The sequence below is a fragment of the Brachypodium distachyon genome, chromosome 1 (assembly GCF_000005505.3).
Source record: "Brachypodium distachyon strain Bd21 chromosome 1, Brachypodium_distachyon_v3.0, whole genome shotgun sequence".
Taxonomy (NCBI): Eukaryota; Viridiplantae; Streptophyta; class Magnoliopsida; order Poales; family Poaceae; genus Brachypodium; species Brachypodium distachyon.
The window spans coordinates 741678-766313 of NC_016131.3; the positions used below are offsets into that span (position 1 = coordinate 741678).

The following is a 24636-nucleotide window of genomic DNA, read 5'->3' on the forward strand; positions in this document are numbered from 1 at the left end:
CCTGTTGTGACTGTAGCTTAAAGCCTTAAACCAAACAGCAAAGCAAGAAAGAAGAGGATTTGGTTTGTGCAAGATTCTTCTCGAAAACAAATGGTTACTATAGAATCTGTTGCTGTCGACCTTTCCAGCGCCCAATGGCCGAGACGACCAATCACTCATGATGCAAGTTGCCTGAATATACCAGTCAGTCTTGCATGGAGGCCATTGTTTATGTTCAATGCTTTTGACAAAGCTCAGAGTCAGCTTTCTCATGCTGCCGGCTGATTCATCTTTAGACTTTGGAGGGTATCTTTCGGTCAACAGGACCTTACGTATGAGTTGGCACACAACATAGTAAAGAGCCCATCAAGAGGAGCACATCACAGTAAAAATCTGTTGCAAGAATACATCCAAACGCAATAGATACAAAAATCACGTGTTTTCACTATAGTCATGAGAAGAAATAAAAATATTTCCATGCGGACAAGGTTCCAACAATGGCAATGGTACACATGCATGCATAGTCATGATTTTTCTACTATCCTAGCTGTGCAAGAAATGCTTGGGACAGCCAACAGATGCACCATGGTTGAAGCAGTATGATCAAAGCAGTATGTCTAATTTTGGCCCATCGACTTCTCAAAGGATTCTGTCGAGGTCGGTGATGAAATTGGAGGCTATAGATGTCAGCTTCTTCCCGGTCTCTCCAGCCATGTTCTTGAGTGAAGACAAGTCTTGAGAAGCCTATGTAGAATAATTACAGCAAATCAGAGAATTCAGTTCATGCTAGTCCGGATCATCCTTAGATGCAACTTTTTGACTTGTCTGGATGTGACGGACACTTACCTGGAAAGATATCCTGTTGATGAGGTCCGCAGCACTTACGTCCAGGTCAGAATCATCCGTGCCGCGACCAAACAGATCAGCACTTGAAATGGATGAAGAACCCTGTAGTATAAAGCAACACATGAACACATAAGAAGAAGAGACAGCGAAACTTGCACAGGACATTTCAAAAGATATTCTAGCATTGACATAATGCTGTTATGATTCTGGAACATGGACGATACAAGAGGAGAGAAGCTTGAACTGCAATCAGATATATACAACAGAGTGATGCCAATGTACTACGTACCGAGAACTTCTGAAGAGATAGCTGAGCCTCCTTCTGTTCTCTGTCTGTATTACCAAAATATTGTGATGATGAAATTGCTTTTGCATTAGAGAATTTTTTCCTTGCTTCATCAGTTTCCTCTATCTGCACAATATTGCACTCAGTCAGCATGGACAGTATTATAACTAGATCTCTAAGGGTGTGTGCAGCGTGACAAGAAAACCAGCTGCTAATTTTCTCCGGGACTGAGTTAGCTGCTGCAGCAGATAAGTGCTAAGAAAACAATTGCAGAATCAAGTCAAGTTGAGGAACAAGGCTCTAGCAAATAATTTTTTTGTTTGTGTTGCATGCTCTGTAAGGCAGAAGTAAAACCACCTAACCCCACCAATTTCTCTGTGTCGACAATTAAAAAAAAGCATACTTTTCTACTTTGTAGGTCCCAGAAAGAGAGACCAAGCTAAGGCATATGTTGCGCCACCACCAGTTTTTATTCCTTAGCCTCTTCTTATGTGGCGTATCCTAAACTTAGCACATTGCTCATGGCCTAAAGCGAACCTACTTACAAGCCGGAGAGCGGTGTTATATTAATAAGTTAAAAAGAGATGCCATAATTTTATGTAAAAAACACCAGACCGGGGTGATAATTCAGAGGGAAAAAAAATATCCTATGCAAGCTAAACCATAAATAAATGAACAGACACATGGCGCAACACTAAAAATAAGTTAGGCTATAAGATGCGGCAAAATTTAGTAAAATTTGTATAGTAACATATAAAACTACCCTGCCCAGTTTGATCGTTTCTCCTAATGTAGCACTTTTTATTGCTTCCTATCAAAGCTGGGATCTTATGTATCTTTTTCCTAACCAAAAGCTAATATGGCACAAATATCAATCCAGCTTTTACCTGGGCCTTCGAGGCAGCTGTGCTTGTCTTTCTTTGGAACCCATTATCCATTCCATACTCTTGAAAGAAGTTTGTACTTTTCGGTACAGCTACATGTCCAGTCATGTGAGATCCTCCAGTTTTTGAATCAGTTGATGGCTCATTCTCCACATATTCAAAACGTGATTGTAAGGATGGGCCGCTTTTTGCAGCTTTATTAGTAGTAGTCAATGTTGGCAAAGCAGGTTTTGGCTCTTCAGGTTTCTGGTCATACAAGCTTTCATTTGGCTGTCGGAAAAAAAAGGCAATGGTCAGTCCTTACTCTTGCGACATATGGCAGAGTAGCAGTATGCTATTTTTAGAACTTGTCAACAAGACATATGCATACATCTTCAGAGATTTATAGCTTCTAAGCTGAGAAACAAGAAATAGCTAATTTTGGGCTGCAGTATTTACCTTTGTAGTGAGCTTTTTTACACCAAGCCCTCCAGTCTTGGCACCAATCTTCTTTGCACCAAGGGGCTTCTTTACGGAACTGACATAAGTGGGATGGGTAGGGGCTTTTGGTGCCGGTTCTTTTGGCGTATTAGTGGCAACAGGTTCGTGCTTCCCATTGGTATTCTCTTCTGGCGCATCTGCAAGCTTGAAATCAGGGAAGTCATCGGCTGGATTTGCTGGGCGAGACACTGCATCAGGCGATGAGGGCAAGACGTTGTTGGTAGTCGAACTCTTGGCGACTTCCTTTTGCAGTATCTGCCTGTAGAGTTCAGCAGCTCTGGATGTATACTTGGAATCGGCTTTGCCACCCTCTGACCACCCATGCTGTTTGAAGAAAGCATGTGCACGATTGTTGCCTCCAAAAGCCATCATCTTTAGCTGATCCGGGGTCCATGAATCCAGGTTGGTTGACCTAGGGAAGACACACGTACAGTTTTGCATAAGGGAGACTGAAACAACATGAGGTTGGTAGGCATGGAAGACGGAGACAGTGGCAAGCAGTTATCCTGCAACTTTATTATCACTATATGGCAGAAGTGACAAAATAAATAAAAAGAGAAACATGCAGAACTACTCAAGAAGAAGCCATAGAAAAATGTAGGATCACTCTTATATAGAACAAACAACAAACTTGACATGTTTTTTTTTTAAAAAAACAGGGGAATTTTGCATTGTTGACTACACAAGAGGCCTACGAGTTAGGCGATCGGCGTCCCACTCGTTTGAAGTTTGAATCCCCTCGGCGTCCAAGATGGCATTTTGCATCTACTCCATTCGTTGTCTACGAAGGCCGACCATAGTGGCTACCTCTAAATCAGCCTTCGATATCTAAGAAGCGGGATCTCCAGCAGCGTCCCGGGCGTTTAGCTCTCTCTGCAGCAGAGGGATCTCAAGGTCTGGCCGTAGCTTTTTTCAGAGCTCGGTCAAGCGATGTAGCCGGGAGCGTGGCGCCTGGTCGGTGGTGAATGGAGCGTGAAGCGGAGAAGCGGGCATTGGAGCTAATCGGTCCGGTCCCGAGGTGCCTATCACGTACTGCTACCGGGGGCGCATATGGCAGATCTAGCGGTAGTAGTAAGCAAGTAAGGCGGTGATGGAGGATGCGGAAGGAACCTGACGAATGTGATGTGGACGCCGAGGCTGCGGTGGAAGGCGGAGCAGTCGAGGCAGAGGAAGATGCCGTAGGTGACGGAGGCCCAGGTGGGGTTCTTGGCGTTGCAGTCGAAGCACATCTGCAGCCACAGCGTGTCACGCGTCGGTCAGATCTGAGATCCGTGGCCGCGGGCGGCTTGGTATCTAGCTGGTAGGTAGACAAGGAAGGAAGGGTGTGCGGGGGAAGAGGGTACCTTGTTCTCGGGCTTGGCCTTGAGGCGGCGGAATACGGCGGTCTTGTCGGTGAAGGCGTCGAACGCCATGGCCGGCGTTTGGGGAAGTTTGGTGCGCGTCGGCGTCAGCCCGAGATCTGGGGGACGGAGGAAGTTGGGCGTCTGGTGGTGGTGGTGGTGAGTTGGGGGAAGGAAAGGCGAGCGACCGCGGGTATATAGATAGCGAGCAGCGAGTCGATCGGAGGGAGCCGGAGGTCGACGGCAAGACGACCGGACCGCGGCGGTTTTGCTTTGCTTTTGGCTCTCTCTCTCACAGACTGTCTGTCGGCCAGGCCAGGTCGCCAAGCAGTCAAACAAATGCCTCTACCGAAAACATTATCTAGCGGTTCATCCGCTGCGTACGTTCCAGGATGCACACCAGGCGTAGTTGACTGAGTTTATACCGATCTTAATCTCATAGAAAAATATTTACTTTGTCCGTCCAAATCCACACACTATGTGAACTTATTTCATTAAATTCATAACTTATTCTAAGATGGACCTAGCGATCTTGACGACCCGGAGAGATTTATTACTCCACTCCCTCTGTTCCTAGATACTTGTCATGGTTTTCGGAACGGAGGGAGTATTTCACACGCAATTCTCTTTTATCCACGTAAACATTACACGCCAGAAGTTGTCAAGTCTAAAATTGCGAGATTAAACCGAAGTGCGTGATTTACAGAAACGGTAATTTTAGGGTGTTCAGATTATACTGTACATGGGTGAGGACCGATTGACCATACTTAACCGTTTGTGTCAATGATAAGACTCGCGTCCGTGTTAGGTTAGGCTGTCTCACATTATCATGTGCTGGATCTTCTTCTACCGAAATGACGACCAACCCTTGACTGTCCTGTGCCTGCGTGTCGGCGACGACAGCCTGCTGCAGCTGGTTTTCCTTGGTCTCGTTTTCTTTTCTTTTCTAGTACGAGGAAGAGACCTTCCACCAAACTAACTTATCACCACATCGTCTCTGCTACTAATTCACACATACACGCAAAAGCCAATCCCAGATCGAGCTAAATCCAACGGTTTTGCCGTGCTTCTCATGTATGGCATTGTATGCATGCGAAATATCGTCAGGATTCAGAAGACCGGGCATGTTCACAAACGAGGATAACATAAAGGATAGCCCCAACTGCTCAATTCAAACAACCTGCTCCATCCAACCAGGATTAACTGTTCATGGAGGGCCGGCCATAGATGAAGGTTTTACAGAACTGCAGCTGCCTGGATACAGTCAATAATAATTCAGCAAGTGCCTGCAACAGTTTCCTCAGCTATTCAGTGGTTCAACGATTCACAAATGAAGCTAACACTACAATTTTTCACGCAAAATTGCCCCACACCACAAGCTTTTCCATGCCTATGCAACCATGGACCAGTGACCAGCTGCTAAATCACACCGGGCTATGATGGCTATCAAAGATAATCAGGCGTCTGCTTCTGCAAGGTTGTCCTCATGAAATCTGAGATCCGCGAGGATGCAGCAAGACCCCTCTCTATGCAGCTGAAGTATTCGTCCTCTGCATACAGATCAAACGGAATAAGAATTAGGATAGGGGACCACATTCAACTATATGAGGCACAAAGACGGAGCCGTACCGGACATCACGCCATGGGTGATTGAAGTTAACAGTCCTCGTTCAGAGTGCTCATCTTTCTGTTGTGATTCTTTTGACTCGACAGATTTGCGTGAGTTGGGGAACACCAAATGAGCAAACGATTTCAATTCCTGCAGATTGTGACAAACAACAATTATTAGTACGGAAGTATACCCTGGAAAACTTTATAAATTATCGCGAAGACCCAAAATGTAGAAACAATTGGCATAACATTTCAACGCCAATACATGTGAACCAACAAGAAATTAAATTTTGTTGGCTTTGGCACTAGAAAGATTTTTCAGAAAAAATCAATGAACAAAAATCATAAATCCTAAAAAACAGCAGTAATGGCAGTGAGGCCTAGTAACTATGGGCTGGGAAGGGGTGGGTGGAACTAAAACTCTACTTCTCTCTAGAGGCTAGAAAACTTTATGCTGTCTGGTCACTTAATAAAATGAAAATAGCAAACAATGTGTTCAGGACTTTGAAGAGCACACCAACAACTAGCACTGCAAAAAAACTCCTGGAGAGGGGATCAGATAATGTTCTGTGCTTCCAATTCTAAGAATGGAGTTCAGAAGAAAAATGTAATTTATACCTGCTCTTCTGCCTTGCTTGTGTCCAAAATCACAGCACCATTCCCCAATACCCCGCAGCCAATTGCAACTGCAGCACACATGCTTGTCAGGCACAGATTCGAACAAAAGCACATTCAAAAATACACAACATACCAGCAAGATGTTTCAAAGGGATGCCAGCAAAAACAAGTGCAGCACAAGAGGCATTAATCGCGCATGGAAGAAGCTAGGCATTGTCAAGGACTACAATTCATTGAAACCAGTAAGACACATATTCAGATTTTGCAAATTTTGCAATGCATGAACTAGGTAGATAGAAATTTGTGCACAATTTTTTGCTGTAGAGCATCCAGCAGAAGCTTGGAGCTTCCACCAATTCTTGCACATCACTCAAGGGCAACAAAATTGGTTTGAAAGTAGGGATTAGGCCTATGACAATGAAGTGCATTGCATAATCCAGAACACTCTGCTGAGACTAGGAACTCGCAAATTTTTCATTCACACATAAATATTAAAATCAATGGAAACAGTAACCTGCGAGCAAATCAATGGACACCCACGATGAAACCTTTCCTACGAGCATGCAACTAAGAAATACAATACTCATAAAACACAATACATTACTACTGCACTAAGGTGAAAGGATACAGAACCATCATCGCCCATAACCTGCAGACATAGCGATGAACAGGCATAAGATTAAAAGGCTCTACCAACAAAAGGCACCTTGTTGAAATGCACACTACAAAAGGAGGTTTACATTAACTCATTAGGTTCTTCGAGACACGCTTGCAAAACATAATTAAACATATGGACACCAAGACATAAAGCCCTTCTGAAACTAGAGTACAGACAAGTGTTGATTAAGCTTCTTCACCTGAAGAATGACAGAGGTGGTGGTGTTGGGATGGACGGTGAGCAAGCAGATGCTCTGCAGGGTCCTCTTGAGCGTCATCTCGTACCCCTTCTCCTGCTTCCCTGCAATCAAACAAACAACACGCCATTTCAGCGAGACATGTTCTGTTCTTAGCATCATCGCCCCAGTGCAAATCAAATCGAAGGGCACGGACCGCTCTGGCCGGTCTTGGGCTTCCAGACGACCTCGATGGAGGCCTTCTCGGGGTTCTCCCCCTTCCTCGTCCCCGGCCTGGGCCCGTACACCGCCGCCAGCACCACCGTGTCCCCCTGCGACCACCGCGCGGACCCGTGCGCCCGGTCCAGCGGGTTCCGCGCGCACGTGAACGGCCTCAGCTGGTTCGCGTTCCTCCCGTCCCCTCGGCTCCCCTCCATTCTCCCCTCGCCGCCGACAACACTAAGACAGCCGGCGAGACCAAACCCTAGCAAGCAAAGCAAGTAAACCCTGGCTTCGAGAGAGTCGTTCTCGTCTGGGCGGCTGATAAAGGGCCAGCATAATAACGGACGATCTGGGCCGCCCGTGGTGGATCGGACGGCCGTGGTCCCTCGAGCGCTTCTAAGCCTCACGTCTATTCCAAGACTAGCCAACCTGGCTCGAGCCAACAAATTCTGCCTTCTTCTTCTTCTTCAAGGCCGCCACCGCCGCCGCAGAGCAAATCGCCGCCGCCGCTGCTGCCGAGGATGGGGCGGAAGGACAAGGAGGCCGCTGCCGCCTCCCCCGACGCAGCCGCGGCGGCCGTCCGCTCGCTCTTCGCGGCCGACAATCCGTTCCGCCGCAAGGAATCCCCTCCGGAGGAGCCCACTCCCGTCCCTCCTCCCGTCGTCCGCAAGAGCCCCAAGCTTCCCGAGCCCGAGGCCGACGCGGAGCCGTCGGCTAGGAAGAAGAAGCGGGAGGAACAGGAGTCGGAGGCGCCGCCGCCGCGGCGGCCCAAGCGGAAGCGGGACGAGCTCGAGGCGCGGTACGAGCGGCGGACGCTCGGCGCGCCCCCGGAGGAGCCCGCGCCGCGGCCGGCCGTCGGGGCGAAGAGGAAGGCGCCGGACGACGTCGCGGCGGCGCTGGCGGGGGCCGGGGCGGACGAGGAGGAGGAGGCGTTCGACGATGAGGCCAAGCTGCTCAGGACGGTGTTCGTGGGCAACCTGCCGCTGCGGACCAAGAAGAAGGCGCTCACCAAGGAGTTCGCGGCCTTCGGCGAGGTCGAGTCCGTCAGGATCCGCTCCGTGCCCCTCGGCGACGTCAGTGCCGTCTCATTGCCTTCGCTTCTTTTGTGCTAGAAAGCTTTGAATTCGCGTGCTGATTTTTGCTTGCTGCAGACCAAGATTCCGAGGAAAGGAGCTGTCATAAAAGGGAAGATTAATGACTTGGTCGATAAGTGAGTGCATTCTTACATATGAATTACTAGTAGTTACATTGTTTGGGTTATTGCCTAAGTAGAGGAAGTTATGCCATAGTTGGGATACGCTTCTTTGACCATGACATTACGAGTTTGTTCTCTGCTTTGTGCTGGTTGTAGTAAAATTTCAAAAATTTCTTAATAAGAAGCACCTAACTGCAATTAGAAATTCTGAATTACCGCATATTCGAAACAGGGCTAATGTTGCTTATGTATTCATCTTCATTCTATCTTTTCCTCATTGTGAGAGCTCGACATTTCCCCTGCTATACTTGCCCTGTCTAATTAAACCTCCTGATTGTCTGTCTGCATGGTTAAATGTCCTTTTTACCTTGTGTGCTACATTTTACCCATTTGGTTGACTCTTTTGACAGCTTTTTAAGCAGCACGAGTTGTTCCATTCTACTTAATTTCCTGTTGATGCTTGGAAAGTAGTAGTATATCCGACATCCTAGTAATGTTCAACGTGGCAAAATTGTCAGTAAAACCAAGCAGAAATGGTCATAGGCTCATAGCGCAGGAGTCGGGAGCCAACGGTTATGCAAAATAGTCGCTGCACAGAAATAGGCTTGCTTTGGTGAAACATTTGCAGAGTCCTTATTCACACACATATTTAATTCCTTGTTTGTCCATAAAATACTTCATTATAAAGCAAAATAACTCACCTTTACCTTTTCACTTTAGTTTATTCCTACTATGCTGTTGTGAAGCTAAGAATTGAAATAACTGAGCTGAGTGCCCAAATATATATTGTACATTTCCTTTTTTTTTCGTCCAGAAGCAGGCCTCTCATAATTTTCCTGTTGTTGATCAAATAGTAATGCTATTCAGTATCTTTCCAAGATAATAGACCACTCTGTGGTAAAATTAATGATTGGGCACATGAAATCAAATTGGTTCTGTTTAGCTGTTGTTGTGTTCCTGAAATTCCGAAAAGTATTGTATGCCTGTTGTTTCCAAACTTATATTTTTCCTTTGCAGTGTACATGCGTACATCGTCTTCAAAGATGAGCAGTGTGCGCGTGCAGCTTTATCTCATAATATGGCATTGGTGCGTTGGCTGTCTTACAACTGAGAATTCATATAACTTTAGTACATTTTAGAAACTTCATGTCGTCTCTAACAATATAATGCATCTATCTGAATGTTGTACTTTCTAGTTCAATGGCAATCACATCCGTGTTGATATGGCGTGCCCACCTCGTAAAAAGCTTAGAGGAGAAGGACCTCTTTATGACAGAAAGAGGACAGTGTTTGTTGGCAACCTTCCGTTTGATGTAAAGGTATGTATGATTTGTTCATTTTTGTATGGCACTCTGGTTATTTTAGAGAAAATCAAAGCACATGAATTGTCCAAAGTAACCAATGTCAACTTCACCTCCTGCTGCCACATTAGGATGAAGAGCTCTACAAGATGTTCTGCGGTCCCAGTGGACCACAAGGTGATGTTGAAGCTATACGTGTTGTCAGAGATCCAGATTCAAGCCTGGGGAAGGGTATCGCCTATGTTTTATTCAAAACAAGGGTATAATTCTGATCCTTCCTCTTGCATTTTGTGTATTCGTTAACATCCCATCTGTTGAAAGTTTGTTAGAGTATATGGATAGTTGCATTTGTTATGTTTTATGTGGCTGTGGAAAACATATTTTGAAGATAGTTACATTAGCCATGTCATACAGTTAAATGCTAAACTGTATATCCACGAAGAAAATATCAAGTATAAGCAGGGATTATAAAGATCAAGCCAATCAAAGACTCAGTCTGCTACTTGTATACCAGATGAGCTCTCATGCATCATCCATGCTGTGTCTTAAAACACTGGCTGTTGTCTGTCTTTTACTACTAAATAGTTCAGGGGTGTAAAACCCGATCGAGTTTGTCACTATGACATGTCCTCAACTTATTGTTCACAATGTTGTGCTGAAAAATTGGATTGTGTACTTGTTAGGTGTTGCGACTGTAGTGCAGTTATTACTGGAAAAAGTCATGCGCCAGAGTAGTGTGATCCAGGCTTTTGTCAATTATATGAGTTTTACAATAATCACTTCATCAGTTTATTTCTCTGATGAACATAGCATCTTTAGAATGGACATTTGGTATCATCTTCTGAAATTCTTACAGTTTTCACAAATATTCTATGTGTGCATTGTTATATTGTCAGGAGCTTATCATTTCAATATACTTGTATGTTATGCAGGAGGCTGCTAACTCTGTTGTCAGAAAACGGGATCTCAAGATCAGAGATCGCCTTTTGAGGCTCACCCATGCAAAAGCAGCTGATGCGACACCGAAGAAGACGGATGCTGGGAAAACACATGGAGGTCCAAGACAGAAGACAGTTTCGACCCCAGGCAGCAAGTCCCGCGATGGCAGTGACAGCACCAAACGGAAGGCATCGAGTTTGTCTTACCAAGGCCTGAAAGCAAGCAAATCTGGCGTCGTGAAGAAGGCGAAAGTGATCCAGCACCCCAGCAACCAAGGAAAGCAGCCGCAAGGCAGGACTAGCGAAACAGGTCAAACCGATAGCGCTCGCAAAACTAAGCGGCCTGCCGTGGCCGCGAGGAAGGCGAAACAACTGACCAAGAAACGCAAGCTGGATGGTTCAAGAACTCCTGACAATACACATCGGAGCAAGAAAGCAAGGAAGTAACCGTCCCTACCATGGACTGCTCTCACTTCTTTGACAGGAGTTTGAAGCCATCAGATTTTGGACAAGATTAGATCGTGATGATGTCTGCCTTGAGTTCAAGGGTGCAATCTAATACTTGGAGCCCCTGTTCTACTGTTTAAATGTTGCTTATCTGTGTAACATGCTTCACTGATACGGAGTGCCATTTTTTACCTTGCCTGGTGTTCATTATGTAAACCAAGCTGGTCCCATGACAGTCTCTTAAATGGAACTACATGGTAGTAGCATGTTCTTTGGTTTTAAGATCCATTGTTTCAGTACAGAATTAGCAGTACAACATGCAAGTTCTGGAGCACTCGGTCGATTCTGAAGCTCTAAACTGGGTTTACTGCATTTGATCCATCTCCGATCACTGTATCCAGAAATCGAAATGCACATTAATTCCTAGATAGATAGCACAGCAATGATAATCATGCAAAAGCTCAAAGTGGCAGTTCATAATTTCATTTCATACGATTTGATTACAGCAGCAGCTTCACCAGCCTAGAACACACTTGCACACTACTGGACTGGTGGTTCTAGTGAACAACTGAAGCGCGAGTGGGAAACCATCTTCATCACATGGCGGCGGTTGCGGATTCGGCGGCGGCGAGGTCGTGGAGCCTCCAGAAGACCTCCCCGGCGGCGTCGGCGGTGCCGTTGTCGAGGGCGACGGCGCCGACGAGGGCGCGGAGGGCGCCGCAGACGACTGGCGCCGCGGAGGCCTTGGTCCCGCCGGCGACGCGCACGATGGAGGGGATCCCGACGCGCTGCCCCGCCGCGGCGCAGGCGGCCTCCCCCGCGGCGTCGCGGGTCCCGCGCGAGACGGCGGACGCGGCGGCGTCGCGGTCGGCGGCGAGCACCCGGAGCGCGGCCGCCGACTGCGCGCAGGCCAGGCCCAGCACCGCCAGCGCCCGCCCGTTCTCCCGGGAGTAGGAGGCGTGCGTCATGGACCTCCGCAGCAGCCCCGGCGACCGGAACCCGTACCCGATCCGCTTCTCCAGCGCCGCCAGCGCCGCGTCGAACGGGGAAGAGGCAGCCGCAGCCTCAGCCGCGGGCGGCGATTCGAGTCCCAAGGCCAGCGGGTGAGACGACGGGAAGGCGGCGCAGACGACGAGGAGGACGAGGAGCACCGCGGCGAGCGGCGGGGTCGCCATTGCTGCTGCCTGGCTTTGCTTTCCTAGGTCTGCTTTGGTTTCGTTCCCCTTTGATGAAGTGGGCGAGAGAGAGGAAAAGGGCTCGGCCATGGCGACTGATGATCTCTTTTGATTATTCGGAGTGGGCTCTCTGAGTATCTGGCCAATTGGGCTGGATGGGCCGTCGGGATGACTCGGGCCTGTGTCGCGTTATCAGGCCCAGTGGAGGGAGCGAACCCATGCCCAGTTAACAAGATGGCTCCCCTCAAAAAAAAAAGTTAACAAGATGGCGAAATTGGTCTCGTGCTCCCTGGACTCCAACCCATGATGCTATTGCCAGGTGCAATGCACCCACAAGTATGGGATGCATCTATCTGGTCTACTGACTTTGGGGGTCATCTAGGTTAGGTTCCTCTCTATGAAGATGGTCTACTGACTTTGGGGGCATCTAACAGGTTAGGTTCATCTCTGTGAAGATATGGTATCCTTGTACATCTGCATCATGACTTTGTTTTTAACTCCTGATATCATATCGAATGTTTGCTATTGCAATGTACAGGGGGCGAAATGGGTTCCATATATTTTTCGGGGGTGAAACACGTTTCGGAGTTCCTCTCGAACAAACGACCTTAAACATTGCACTCTGAGAAGAAAAATGAGATCGGCATCTCGCTGCAAATTTTGGAGGAAACAAAACACGAGGTTTCGCAATGGAAAACTTTTGTTGAAAGTGTCTTTATGATAATTATGGTTTTTTTCGAGAGAAAGATAGTCGTCTATACACGAACTCCACGTGCCATCAAGGGGCTTACAAGTTACAAGGAGCACTTGAGCGAGATCGAAGGTGCAGTAGGCCACATGACTAAACCACCAACTTTTTTTCATCAAAATTTCCGCTTGAATTTCCAATGGTCTCAATTATACGGGACCTCAATTCTCTACTTTTGCTATGCAATGCCCAAAAGCCTCTTCCTAGCAGTTTCGGCTTCAGAGAGCCACGTCATTTCAAGCTTATTTTTCATCAATTACTCTTGTGAAAGTTGTTCATTCATATTCCAAAAAAAAAAGTTGGTCATGCAATTCCCACAAAAGAAAAATATCATTTGGTTTGATTGAAACATCACGTGTGGAATATAAACCCATGAACAAAGTCGTCTATTCATTTTCCTCAAAAGATATCCCTAACAAGATATTTGTTTTTCCCTAACAAGAAAAAAGATCTCAAGGACGATGACGTGGCCGCCAGAGGAGAGTGCACGCACATGGCGCCTTGCTCGCCATTTTTTGTTAGGGAAGGAAGGTGCTTCGTGTGCGCGTAGCACATTCCCGATCCGGAACGACGGCGGCGGCGTTCGTGTCGCCGGCAGTCAGCCAGCCACCCAACTGCTCTCCGCCGCCGTTAAGTCGAGGCTTTTTTACGAAAAGCACCCCCGGCGTTTCGTTATTATAAAAAAGCGGACGCCCGCCCCCCCCCCCCCCCCCCCCCCCCCCCCCCCCGCTAGAGTGCTATCTTGTCGTCTCCCTTCGCCGCCCATCCGTTCCCCTCCCCTGCAAATAGCCCACCCCCGCCCCCCCTCGAAACCTAGCCGAATTCCCCATCGCCGTCGAGGCTCTCCCCCGACCCAACTCCTGCGCTCGGATCGGACGCGATCCCGCCGCGTCCTGACTGGTGGTTGCGGCGAGGTGGGTTGTGCTCCGGGAGGAGGAGGTTGTACGGATCGGGAAGTGATGGAGGGCGGAGTAGTTGCTGCTGCGGCTGCGGCTGCGGCGGCTGCGGCGACGGTTACTACGGCGGTATCCCCTCCTCCTGCTCCGCCGGCGGCCGCGAGCAACGGTGGGGGTGGGGCGGCGGCGGCGGCGCCACCGCCGTTCCTGATGAAGACGTACGAGATGGTGGACGACCCGGGGACCGACGCGGTCGTGTCGTGGGGGCCCGGGAACAACAGCTTCATCGTCTGGAACACGCCCGAGTTCGCCAGGGACCTGCTGCCCAAGTACTTCAAGCACAACAACTTCTCCTCCTTCGTCAGGCAGCTCAACACCTACGTACGCTCCTCCCTTCTCCCCCCACCCTCTCTCTGTCACTTACTCGCTGCTACTATTGCTACTGCAGTTTGATTTATGGGGGATCACTCTCTCTGTTACTGGAGTTAAAAAATTTGAAGGTTTTGGTTGGAATGATCATGTGTGGTTGTAGAGTTGTAGTGTTTTGCCGGTATGGTTGAGCTGATCTGATTCTGAACACCGCGCACTGCGTAAGAAAACCGGTAGGTTTGGGTACACAGCCTATTTGCAGTCAGTGAGACCATCATGAGTAGGATTACCATGATGAAATCGTCACTTGAGTACTGCTTTTTTTACTTACAGAACTTCTTTCTTGGAGGTACTAACTTAAAGAACATAGATGTGAGTTAGTTAAGTTAGGCCTAATACTGTTCCCGCCCCTAATACTGATCTTGTGCCTAATACTATTCTTGTGTGAGTGCGACATATTTCTTGTTAGGCTGATGCAAGGGAACAAAAGGCAATTACTGGCACTTCACAGAGGTTTACTCGAGACACTGAAATCACTTGCATATGGTGGCCTTAGTAGTGGTGTCGCACTCGTTTAGCATTGTTCAAGAAATTGGTAATCGGTAACTGCTCGGTCGGGTAGGGATTAGCGATTAATCGGCTATCGGACTGATTAATCGGTTTAATCGGTCGACCATTATACTATATAGTATATATAATTATATATTGGGCTACTTGCCGCATGAGAACCTTGGGAAGGTGCAGCCATCTAAAACAAATCAAGAGAAGCAAAGGCATCAGTGAAAATGGATGGGAGCAGCAGCAGCTTGGGAGGAAGCAAAGGCATCATTGAAGCTCTTCAAGGCTTCGAGCAGGGGCTGGCCGGCGGATTAATCCCGATTAATCGGTTGTCAGACCGATTAATCGGCTTGGGCGATTAACTGCGGCGATAAGTGTTAATCTGCACGGTGGTCTGCCGGTCAGCGATTAATCGGCCGATTAATCGCTGAATCGGCCGATTTCTTGAACAATGTCGTTTAGTGGGTATTGAAATTTTCTTTGGTTGTGTATGGAATTGGACCTTCCTGCCAGTAAGCCATTCTGTGTTTAAAAGTAAGCTTGCTTGAGTTTAGTTTTCTAGACTCTAAAGTTTGACTTACGTTCTAGTGTAATTGACCACCTCTAAAAATTTGAATCGCAAAGCGCTTTGATTTGTGTACTACTTGGTCTACTGAAGTCACCGATCGACATAGGCAAACCTATGGAACTGGCTAGACTTGCATGGCCCCCTTTTTTTTTGTGCACGTCATGAACTATTTCAAGAGTCACCTAAATGATGCATACGACTAACATAATTCTAATCCAAAGTAATATACTTCTAATGCTAGAATAATAGATGCATCAGGTAGTTTGGTCTCATTCTGTGTCGTACATATTAGTCTTCGAAATAACTTCTCAGATTTATCCTAAGCGTAAATAAATATAATCTTATAAGTAGCAAACTGTGTGAATATATGTGATTTACGCCATAACCAATTTCAGCCCTTAGTGGCATCTAAACATGCCCAAGGCTCAGATACTTTGAAATGCTTTATTGTTTCTCTCAACAATAAAGATACGTGTGCCTAGTATTCCCTAGGATTTGATTTAACAAAAAATAACAACTTAGGTTTTTAGTAGATGGGGAGAACTATCGGTGTCCTCTTGTAAAGTTATTCTTCACATGCACATAGTCATCTCATTCTGTACGGTTGTGTAATCTCCCCAACCTTTGGAACATGTAAGCATTTTGAATTGACATTTAATGGCAATTCCGAAAAAAAATTCAAACCTGAAGAATTTCTTACTAACGTGGTTAATGTCATTCATTTTGCAGTAACAGGCTGCCTGCACTTGTTATTTTTAGCTTCCGTTCTGAACTGTCCACCTCGGCTTAAAGCAATTACCATTTACAATATATCCTGTTAAGAATATTCTTCCAGGAATGAAATATTGTCTATATTGTCTGTAGTTCTGTACCTTTCTGATGATTGTTGATCCTGATGGACGCATATAAGATTGTCAGTCATTACTCTGGTAATATCTGAGTTGAATCGACATTTACAGAAATGAAATATAGCAAAAATAAAATAAAATTGGGGCTCTTGAAGAACAGGACTTCATTACTGCAGTCCACAGCCAGTATGCATGAAGCTTGACTTATCTTCAGTTGCCCTGAGCCTTTATCATTCTGGACCATTTAATTCTTACGCACATGTCTACTAATGCAACCTGTGGTCAATTAGGCTGTTCTGTGAATCACAGATGTTTTTAGGCGATAAACAGTGGGAAATGTTTGTGCTGCATGGCTAGTGTGCTTGTTCCCTACTTCCCCTTTTACTGATGCTGCAAAATTATCAAAGCAGATACACTGTGCGATATGCATGAGCCCCTTTCCTAATAATTGCTTGCTGCTTTACTGAACAGGGATTTAGAAAAGTGGATCCAGATAGGTGGGAATTTGCAAATGAGGGATTTTTGAGAGGACAAAAACATCTACTGAAGACCATCAATAGAAGGAAACCGTTGCATGGAAACAACCAAATGCAAGTGCAGCAGCAGCAGCAACAGCAGCAGCAACCCCAGTTGCAGAATGCTCCGATTCCTGCTTGTGTAGAAGTGGGGAAATTTGGGATGGAGGAAGAAATTGAGATGCTAAAAAGGGATAAAAATGTTTTGATGCAGGAGCTTGTCAGGCTGAGACAGCAACAGCAGACAACTGACCATCAGCTGCAGACTTTGGGCAAGCGTCTTCAAGGAATGGAGCAACGGCAGCAACAAATGATGTCTTTCCTGGCTAAAGCAATGCAGAGTCCTGGCTTTCTAGCACAGTTTGTGCAGCAAAACGAGAACAGTAGAAGAAGAATAGTAGCTGCGAACAAAAAAAGGAGGCTACCTAAGCAAGATGATGGCCTAGACTCTGAAAGTGCGTCATTGGACGGCCAAATAATCAAGTATCAGCCTATGATCAATGAAGCAGCCACAGCAATGCTGAGGAAGATCCTACAGCAGGATTCTTCACATAGATATGAATCTATGGGCAATTCAGATAACTTTCTACTGGAGAATTCTATGCCAACTGCTCAAGCTTTTGACAGCTCTTCGTCAACTCGGAATTCTGCGGTCACCCTAGCAGAGGTCCCAGGCAACTCAAGTATACCATATATGGCCACGAGCTCTGGACTTTCAGCAATTTGTTCATCTTCAACTCCTGCTGAGATCCAGCATCCAGTTCTGGACAACATCTTATCCAAAGAACTTCCCAACATGAGTTCTGCGCCTTCTGTCCCAACAGCTATGGCACCAGGTCCAAATGATATCGGTATTCCAGGATTCCCAGATTTGCATGATATCATAACGGAGGATGTTGTTGGCATTCCTGGAGGGAGCTTTGAAATGCCTGGTCCGGAGTGTATATTCCCTTTACCTGAAGACGGCGATGACTCAATCCCCATCGACACCGATGAAATCTTGTCCAGCGATGACACCCAGAAGCTTCCGGCCATCATTGATTCCTTCTGGGAGCAGTTCCTTGTAACTAGTCCTCTATCTGTTGACAACGATGAGGTTGATTCAGGTCTACTGGACACAAGGGAGGCGCAACTGGATAATGGATGGGCCAGAACTGACAACTTGGCTAATCTTACTGAACAGATGGGCCTACTGTCATCAAACCATAGAGGGTGAGATAACAACAGTACACTCATAGCAACCCTTTCTCAGGGTGCCCTGGGATTCCAGCAATAAAAATCACATAGCATGACCTACTCTTCTGTTTTTTTGTTAAGCAAGCATACTGAAAACTGTCTGTCGACCGATGATATGTGGGAGGATTCCAGTGTTGGACCTGCGAGGAACATGGTTTTACTCCGGGGATATTACCTGCTTGTATCTAAGGTTTTCGCAGGCGTAAGGCGTAAAAGCGGATCGATGGTAACTTGTTATGTCTGTATAATGGCAAGTCTACAACTTTGTGTTGTAACTGCTGATAGTTTTGGTTGTGCTATCTGGTTGCAATTAACATGTGGAAATACTGCTGGCCAATTGTATTCACAACCAAGTGTTGTGGAGCTGGCATGAGTCTCAATTTTGCAGATGTAGCCAAACGGGCAAGTGAGGTCCAGCCAACCATTCACAACTTCAATTATAAACACTTGCATTGTTACCACTTAGCAAGACAAATTTACATGGTAATAGAACTTTTAATTATGATATATCTACTATTGCCCTTATTACTGGTTAGCCAATTCAAGACATCATGTATTGTTCTCCTGAGGCAACTGTCGAATATGATGTCTAAGCTTGATAATCCATTTATGCATGCAATCCTACCTGGTGTTATGTATTACCGGCTCTGTTCAGGCACTGTCTGTTTACTTTCGATGGTAAGAAGGTAAATTCTCTAGTGAAGTTACAAGGCACTAAACACACATGCCAAGTTAATACTGTCTGCTTTTCCAGCAATACTCTAGCAAATCCAAGCTACTTGACCATTTTGGAACTAATATTACTTTTGGAGTAGTAAATTGTGTTCTGCAAGAATATGCTTCCATTCAAGTTTTACAACACATAACACAAGCACCGATATATTGTGAAGACCGGCCTTCGCTTCCTGTCATCCTTCCTTAAACTGCATGTTATTTGATAAAAAATAACAAGGTGGTGACTAGTGTTCCTACAAGTGTCATTTAAAACAAAAAAGCAATTTTCTTTCTTGAGGAACATACAAGTGGCATTGTTGGGCCGGTGTTCAAACTAGGCCGAGTTGGGCTAATCTGAATAATGTTGGGCCATACTGGGCTGGGCTTAAGCCGCTTAGCAATACCAATATCACCTAGACCGAGCTCGGCCAATCTTGAATCATGCTGGGCCCGTGCTTTGTGGGCTTACCTATACACGAGCATACTTGGGCCCTCCAAAACCCTAACCCCCTATCTCGAGTCCAGTCCAGTCCAGTCCCGTAGCCTCTCTCTTCCGCTCCGTCCCTCGCTCTCAGGTCCAGCAACCATGGCATCCGTCGCGACGGCGCCGCCGGCGGGGAAGCGGCCGACGTCGGGCGGGCGAGAGGGGGACCAGATGGTGATCACGCCACTCGGAGCCGGCAGCGAGGTCGGCCGCTCCTGCGTCCACATGACCTTCAAGGGCCGCACTGTCCTCGTACGCACCCTCCCCCCCACCCTCTTCTCCCGAACCCTACCTTCTTCTTCCCTGCTTAGGTTTTCTCGGTTGGGGATTTGATTCACTTTGCTTTGCTGATGGTTGTTGCCTAGTTCGACTGCGGCATCCACCCGGCATACTCCGGCATGGCGGCGCTGCCCTACTTCGACGAGATCGACCCCTCCGCCATCGACGTCCTCCTCGTCACCCAGTAACTAATCAACAACCCCTGTTTTGACCCACCCCCCAGTTCCTCCCTGTGTTTCCCCTGCCTCATTTCCGTGCTTCAAATTTGCAGCTTTCACTTGGACCACGCCGCCTCGCTGCCGTACTTCCTGGAGAAGGTAATGCTGCCCTGCTTGATACTTGATTGTTTGTTTGAATTGGAAGCGCGGTGAGGTTGCTGTTATGATACTTGATTGTTTGAACCTGCTCTGCTTTGGCTTTGCAGACTACGTTCAAAGGCCGCGTGTTCATGACACACGCCACGAAGGCAATTTACAGGTTGCTGCTCTCGGATTATGTCAAAGTGAGCAAAGTTTCGGTCGAGGACATGCTGTTTGATGAGCAGGACATTATCCGTTCCATGGACAAAATCGAGGTATCTCCTTTTCTTTCGGTACATGTACATGGAATGGAACGAACGTGGATTGCTGGATCCATTTCATTTTATACTATATTCCATGTCATATGATGTTTTATAATGACCGCTTGACCGAAAAATAATCTAGAACACCTTGGTAGTCTAATCAGAGGAGCGATATGGCCGGGCCAAAAGAAATTAAATGCTACTCTTGTGTGCTTTATGATGTCGAAGTTATCACCTATATGTCTGGTTCTTATTTTAAAGCAAAGTTGGATTCACCTGCTCCATTTTTCCCATCTCACTAGCTTGTGGCTACCCCTTTGAAATGCTTATGTTGGTGCAGATTCTGAATGGTCAAAACCAATTTAAATGTTATTGCAGTACTGGCTGAAGTTATGCACCCTGTAAAATCTAGGCACTGCTTTCCAAACATCAGCAGTCCCCCCCCCCCCCCCCCCCCCTAGAGCGGATGCAGGTTTCTGCATCTGATGGTTGAAAGTCTTAATTGTCAAAAGTGAAATGGACGTTTGTTAACACATATTTTTCATGCAGGTCATAGACTTCCACCAGACACTGGAAGTTAATGGGATACGATTCTGGTGCTATACTGCTGGCCACGTGCTTGGTGCTGCCATGTTCATGGTGGACATTGCTGGTGTTCGCATTCTTTACACTGGTGACTACTCCCGTGAAGAAGATCGACACCTGAAAGCTGCCGAGATACCCCAGTTTTCCCCTGATGTTTGCATTGTCGAGTCAACATATGGTGTGCAACAACACCAACCCCGTCATGTAAGAGAGAAGCGCTTCACCGACGCCATCCACAACACTGTTTCACAAGGGGGGCGCGTTCTTATCCCAGCGTTTGCTCTTGGTAGAGCCCAGGAACTGCTGCTTATCCTGGATGAGTATTGGTCTAACCACCCGGAGCTCCATAAGATTCCAATCTATTATGCCTCCCCTCTTGCGAAGAAGTGCATGGCTGTCTATCAGACATACATAAACTCCATGAATGAAAGAATTAGAAACCAGTTTGCACAATCCAATCCCTTCCATTTCAAGCACATTGAACCTTTGAATAGCATAGACAATTTTCATGATGTGGGTCCATCAGTGGTGATGGCAAGTCCAGGTACCCTCCAAAGTGGCCTCTCCAGGCAGCTCTTTGACAAGTGGTGCACGGATAAGAAGAACACATGTGTTATTCCAGGTTTTGTCATAGAAGGCACTCTTTCAAAGACCATTATCAACGAGCCTAGAGAAGTGACGTTAGCGAATGGGCTCACTGCTCCTCTTCATATGCAGATCTTCTACATCTCCTTTTCAGCTCACGCTGATTTCCCTCAGACCAGTGCCTTCTTGGATGAGCTTCGACCTCCTAACATTATTCTTGTACATGGAGAGGCAAATGAGATGGGGAGGCTTAAACAGAAACTTATTACTCAGTTTGATGGAACAAACATAAAAATTGTGTCTCCGAAGAATTGCCAGTCAGTGGAGATGTATTTCAGCTCTGAGAAAATGGCCAAGACAATTGGCAGATTGGCAGAAAAGGTACCTGAAGTGGGAGAATCAGTTAGTGGCCTACTCGTGAAGAAGGGCTTCACATATCAGATCATGGCTCCTGAGGATCTCCGTGTGTACACACAGTTATCTACAGCTAACATTACACAGCGGATCGCGGTCCCGTATTCTGGTTCCTTTGAAGTCATAAAGTACAGACTGAAGCAAATATATGAGAGCGTGGAGTCATGTCCCGAAGAACCTGATGTTCCGACACTGATTGTGCACGAGAGAGTGACCATCCGCCTAGAGTCAGAAAGCTATGTTACACTTCAGTGGTCCTCGGATCCCATAAGTGACATGGTGTCTGATTCTGTAGTGGCTATGATCTTAAACATAGGCCGTGAAGGTCCAAAGGTTGTTCCGGTTGAAGAAGCAGAGAAGACTCAGGAAGAAACGGAAAAAGTGGCACGGAAGGTAGTATACGCTCTTATGGTGTCACTCTTTGGTGATGTTAAAGTTGCAGAGGGAGGTAAATTTGTCATATCCGTGGATGGAGATGTCGCGCACTTGGACGGGAGTAGTGGTGATGTTGAATGTGAAAATGCTGCGCTGAAGGAAAGGATTAAGACTGCCTTCCGTCGCATACAAGGCGCAGTGAGACCAATCCCACTTTCTTCCTCTTGAACTGAAGCCATAAACGAATGCTTTAACTTGTTCAGTGTTTCTTAGGTAAAACAGAGTAGCAGGTCGCGTTTCGATGCCTGAAATTGTTTAGCAGTCATTTTATTTTTGTGCCAAATGTGTAATGCTGCTTGTTGTTCCATATGATCACTGCTCTCTTGGGCCTGTTTGCTGCCTTCGAAACATGAGTTGTAACATTGTAGACATTTCTAGAAGTTATATCTGAACAATGGGAATATTTATAGGTTCATGGAATCCAATGCCAGGTTGGTTGGGAAAAACTAAGTTTGTTGGAATGGAGTGTGGAGAAGAAAGAGTTTCCAAAAGAGTCTCAATCTTGCTGGAGTGGCATATTATTGAGAAAAACTTGTATCGGTTAAGTGCTTAATTGAGTGCTGGCAGCCTGGCATGGCATAGTCACCTGTTAGCTTTTGCTACTTCTTGATCAGTTGCCTATGATTTTCTTAAAATCTCACAGCATAAAAGTCCACATACTACACTACTAGCAGGTAGTACAAGCTGAGTCTATAATTGCATTTTCCAGAGATCAGTGAAATGCTTCATCTCTTTTGGTTTGTACATTCTAAATAACAGGAGTACCATTTTTACAGCAGAACAAATCCTCTAAGTTAAGTTTTCAGACTTTGTGCCACTGACATATGTTAGTCACCTCAAAGTCATCTTGCACAGCAGTAGCAGTAGTACTAACAGGAGTCTGCCTGTGGGCCGTGGATCAAAAGATCAAACGGGCCCGATGATCAGTCGGCCTGCTGCAAGGAGACCAACAACGGCGGCGCCTGGCCCTGACCCTGGAGCTGGAGCTGGCGGAGCCGCTTGGACTCGCCCCACCGCTCGAACATCCTCCGCTCCGCCGCGTTCGTCTCGCACTCCGGCAGCGCCTTCCCCGCCGCCGCCGGGTACCGGTCCTCGTCGTAGCACACCGTGTACAGCGTCTGCCGCCGCCTCCACCGCCGCATCGCCGCCCGCTCCCACGGCGCCACCGTCATCGTCTCCGTCTCCGGCCCCGCCATCGCCGCGCACCCGCCGCCGTCGGCGGCGCAGCCATGGAGCACGAGCCGCGAGAACTGGGCCGTGAACGGCCCGTGCTCGTAGCCCACCTTGTACTTCCCGTTCTCCGTGGCCCATGTCGACCCGTCCCAGATCGTCGCATACACCGCCATGGGCTTCGATGGATAATCCCCGCCCATGTCGCCATTGCCATTGCTTCCATGGCGGAGGACCTCGCGGATGGGGACGCCGTCGACGGAGAAGACGACGGCGCGTGGGGACCATGAGACGGCGAAATTGTGAGCGGCGGCGGCGGGGTCGAATGGCAGGAGGTAGCGCTCCTCGCGGCCGCGGGACGTGCTGCCGTTGCCGTAGACGTTGGTTTGGAGCCGCCATGGCCGGCCGGCGCGGTCGCCGAGGAACTCGAAGTCGAGCTCGTCGTGGGTGTCCGGGAACGCGTCGGCGTTGGAGAGGTAGAAGGCGACCACCACGCCGGCGGTGTGGCCGGAGGGGAGCTTGATGTCGGCGCTGAAGTGGCCGTGGTGGTAGTAGTGTTTCGAGATGAAGCCCGAGCCGGAGCGGCGGTCGAGCGTGATGCTGATGAGTTCGTCGTCGGCGCCGGAGCCGGAGGAGAAGGAGCGGGCCATGTTGGCCTCGCCGAATAGCATGGTGAAGCCGGAGGAGAAGGACACGGCCGGGACGCCGGCGTCGACGAATGCCGCCGCGACGCAGCTCACGGCCGCGCTCATGGTCGCTGCTAAGAGCAGCAACGTCGTCGTCACCGACGCCGCCATGCTGGAACGCCGGAGGCCGGAGCGAGTTGCTAGTTTAGCGAGCTAAGCTACAACAATGACGGGCCAAGCTAGGAAGAAGTGGCTGGTGTTTGTAGCTGGATGGGAATGGGAAGGAGGCAAATGATCGATAGGGAAGGTTAGACAGACGACGATATATAAGATAGCTGGAAACAATGGCGCCGCCGCCAGCTTACCAGCTGGCTCATGGATGGAACATCCATCTACCAAATCTATCTAACGAAAGATGCCATTTTTGAGTATTGTTTATAGTAGTAATCTTCCAACTAAAAGTTGTGTCTTGTGTGAAAAAGCAGAGGGTGTATGATTGTCGCGTATAATTGTCTAGTCGGTTAATTGCTTGATTGCTTCCTGAACTGTCCATCTTAATTATTGCAGGAATTGTTTTAGTGTAACACACATTAATACACAATGTAATAATACTTCTTGAGACATACTACTACTGTAGTACGGAGTATATTATTTCTTTCCTCGTTTTCTTTTCCGGGGAAACATTAAGAACATATGTAGTGTTTCAGTTTAGTGAAATGCAGGCGTCCACCCAGCCTCAAGAATTAGCTGTCCTGTGTTTTGGTTTCATTTTAGCGGCAGACGGAACAAAAGATCACTATGTATGCTCCTCTGTCCAACGACTCAATTTTGACGAAAATTTGAATGCATTTATACACTAAGTCATGTTTAGATATATTCAAATTTTAAC

General features: G+C 47.3%; 7 protein-coding genes across 7 annotated transcripts; 3 read left to right on the forward strand and 4 right to left on the reverse strand.

Moving 5' to 3' along the window:
• Positions 1 to 331: 331 nt before the first annotated feature.
• On the reverse strand, positions 332 to 4130 carry LOC100826708 (probable ADP-ribosylation factor GTPase-activating protein AGD9). Its single transcript, XM_003560214.4, has 7 exons — positions 3819 to 4130; positions 3586 to 3704; positions 2434 to 2887; positions 1999 to 2265; positions 1115 to 1237; positions 826 to 927; positions 332 to 723 (listed from the first exon to the last, which is right to left on the reverse strand). Exons 1-7 carry the CDS (start codon positions 3885 to 3887, stop codon positions 619 to 621), a joined length of 1239 nt encoding a protein of 412 aa, XP_003560262.1. The 5' UTR covers positions 3888 to 4130; the 3' UTR covers positions 332 to 618.
• An 812-nt stretch (positions 4131 to 4942) lies between these two features.
• On the reverse strand, positions 4943 to 7397 carry LOC100846048 (exosome complex exonuclease RRP46 homolog). The gene is made up of 7 exons (XM_003560259.4): positions 7095 to 7397; positions 6902 to 7002; positions 6673 to 6693; positions 6178 to 6250; positions 6045 to 6112; positions 5445 to 5574; positions 4943 to 5365 (listed from the first exon to the last, which is right to left on the reverse strand). The coding sequence occupies exons 1-7, from the start codon at positions 7312 to 7314 to the stop codon at positions 5262 to 5264; spliced, it is 717 nt and encodes a 238-aa protein (XP_003560307.1). The 5' UTR covers positions 7315 to 7397; the 3' UTR covers positions 4943 to 5261.
• A 151-nt stretch (positions 7398 to 7548) lies between these two features.
• Positions 7549 to 11264, forward strand: LOC100838851 (RNA-binding protein 34). Its single transcript, XM_003560311.4, has 6 exons — positions 7549 to 8172; positions 8251 to 8309; positions 9312 to 9381; positions 9491 to 9613; positions 9727 to 9855; positions 10528 to 11264. Exons 1-6 carry the CDS (start codon positions 7621 to 7623, stop codon positions 10978 to 10980), a joined length of 1386 nt encoding a protein of 461 aa, XP_003560359.1. The 5' UTR covers positions 7549 to 7620; the 3' UTR covers positions 10981 to 11264.
• Positions 11265 to 11426: 162 nt separating this feature from the next.
• Positions 11427 to 12252, reverse strand: LOC100829249 (protein NUCLEAR FUSION DEFECTIVE 2). The gene has a single exon (XM_003560351.4). The coding sequence runs from the start codon at positions 12243 to 12245 to the stop codon at positions 11577 to 11579; it is 669 nt and encodes a 222-aa protein (XP_003560399.2). The 5' UTR covers positions 12246 to 12252; the 3' UTR covers positions 11427 to 11576.
• Positions 12253 to 13670: 1418 nt separating this feature from the next.
• On the forward strand, positions 13671 to 18400 carry LOC100846148 (heat stress transcription factor A-1). The gene is made up of 2 exons (XM_003559066.4): positions 13671 to 14180; positions 16614 to 18400. The coding sequence occupies exons 1-2, from the start codon at positions 13863 to 13865 to the stop codon at positions 17871 to 17873; spliced, it is 1578 nt and encodes a 525-aa protein (XP_003559114.1). The 5' UTR covers positions 13671 to 13862; the 3' UTR covers positions 17874 to 18400.
• Positions 18401 to 19123: 723 nt separating this feature from the next.
• On the forward strand, positions 19124 to 22397 carry LOC100846455 (cleavage and polyadenylation specificity factor subunit 3-I). The gene is made up of 5 exons (XM_003559067.4): positions 19124 to 19343; positions 19457 to 19554; positions 19642 to 19687; positions 19795 to 19944; positions 20482 to 22397. The coding sequence occupies exons 1-5, from the start codon at positions 19194 to 19196 to the stop codon at positions 22117 to 22119; spliced, it is 2082 nt and encodes a 693-aa protein (XP_003559115.2). The 5' UTR covers positions 19124 to 19193; the 3' UTR covers positions 22120 to 22397.
• A 229-nt stretch (positions 22398 to 22626) lies between these two features.
• LOC100846757 (probable xyloglucan endotransglucosylase/hydrolase protein 30) lies at positions 22627 to 24197 on the reverse strand. The gene has a single exon (XM_003559068.4). The coding sequence runs from the start codon at positions 23916 to 23918 to the stop codon at positions 22875 to 22877; it is 1044 nt and encodes a 347-aa protein (XP_003559116.1). The 5' UTR covers positions 23919 to 24197; the 3' UTR covers positions 22627 to 22874.
• Positions 24198 to 24636: the final 439 nt, after the last annotated feature.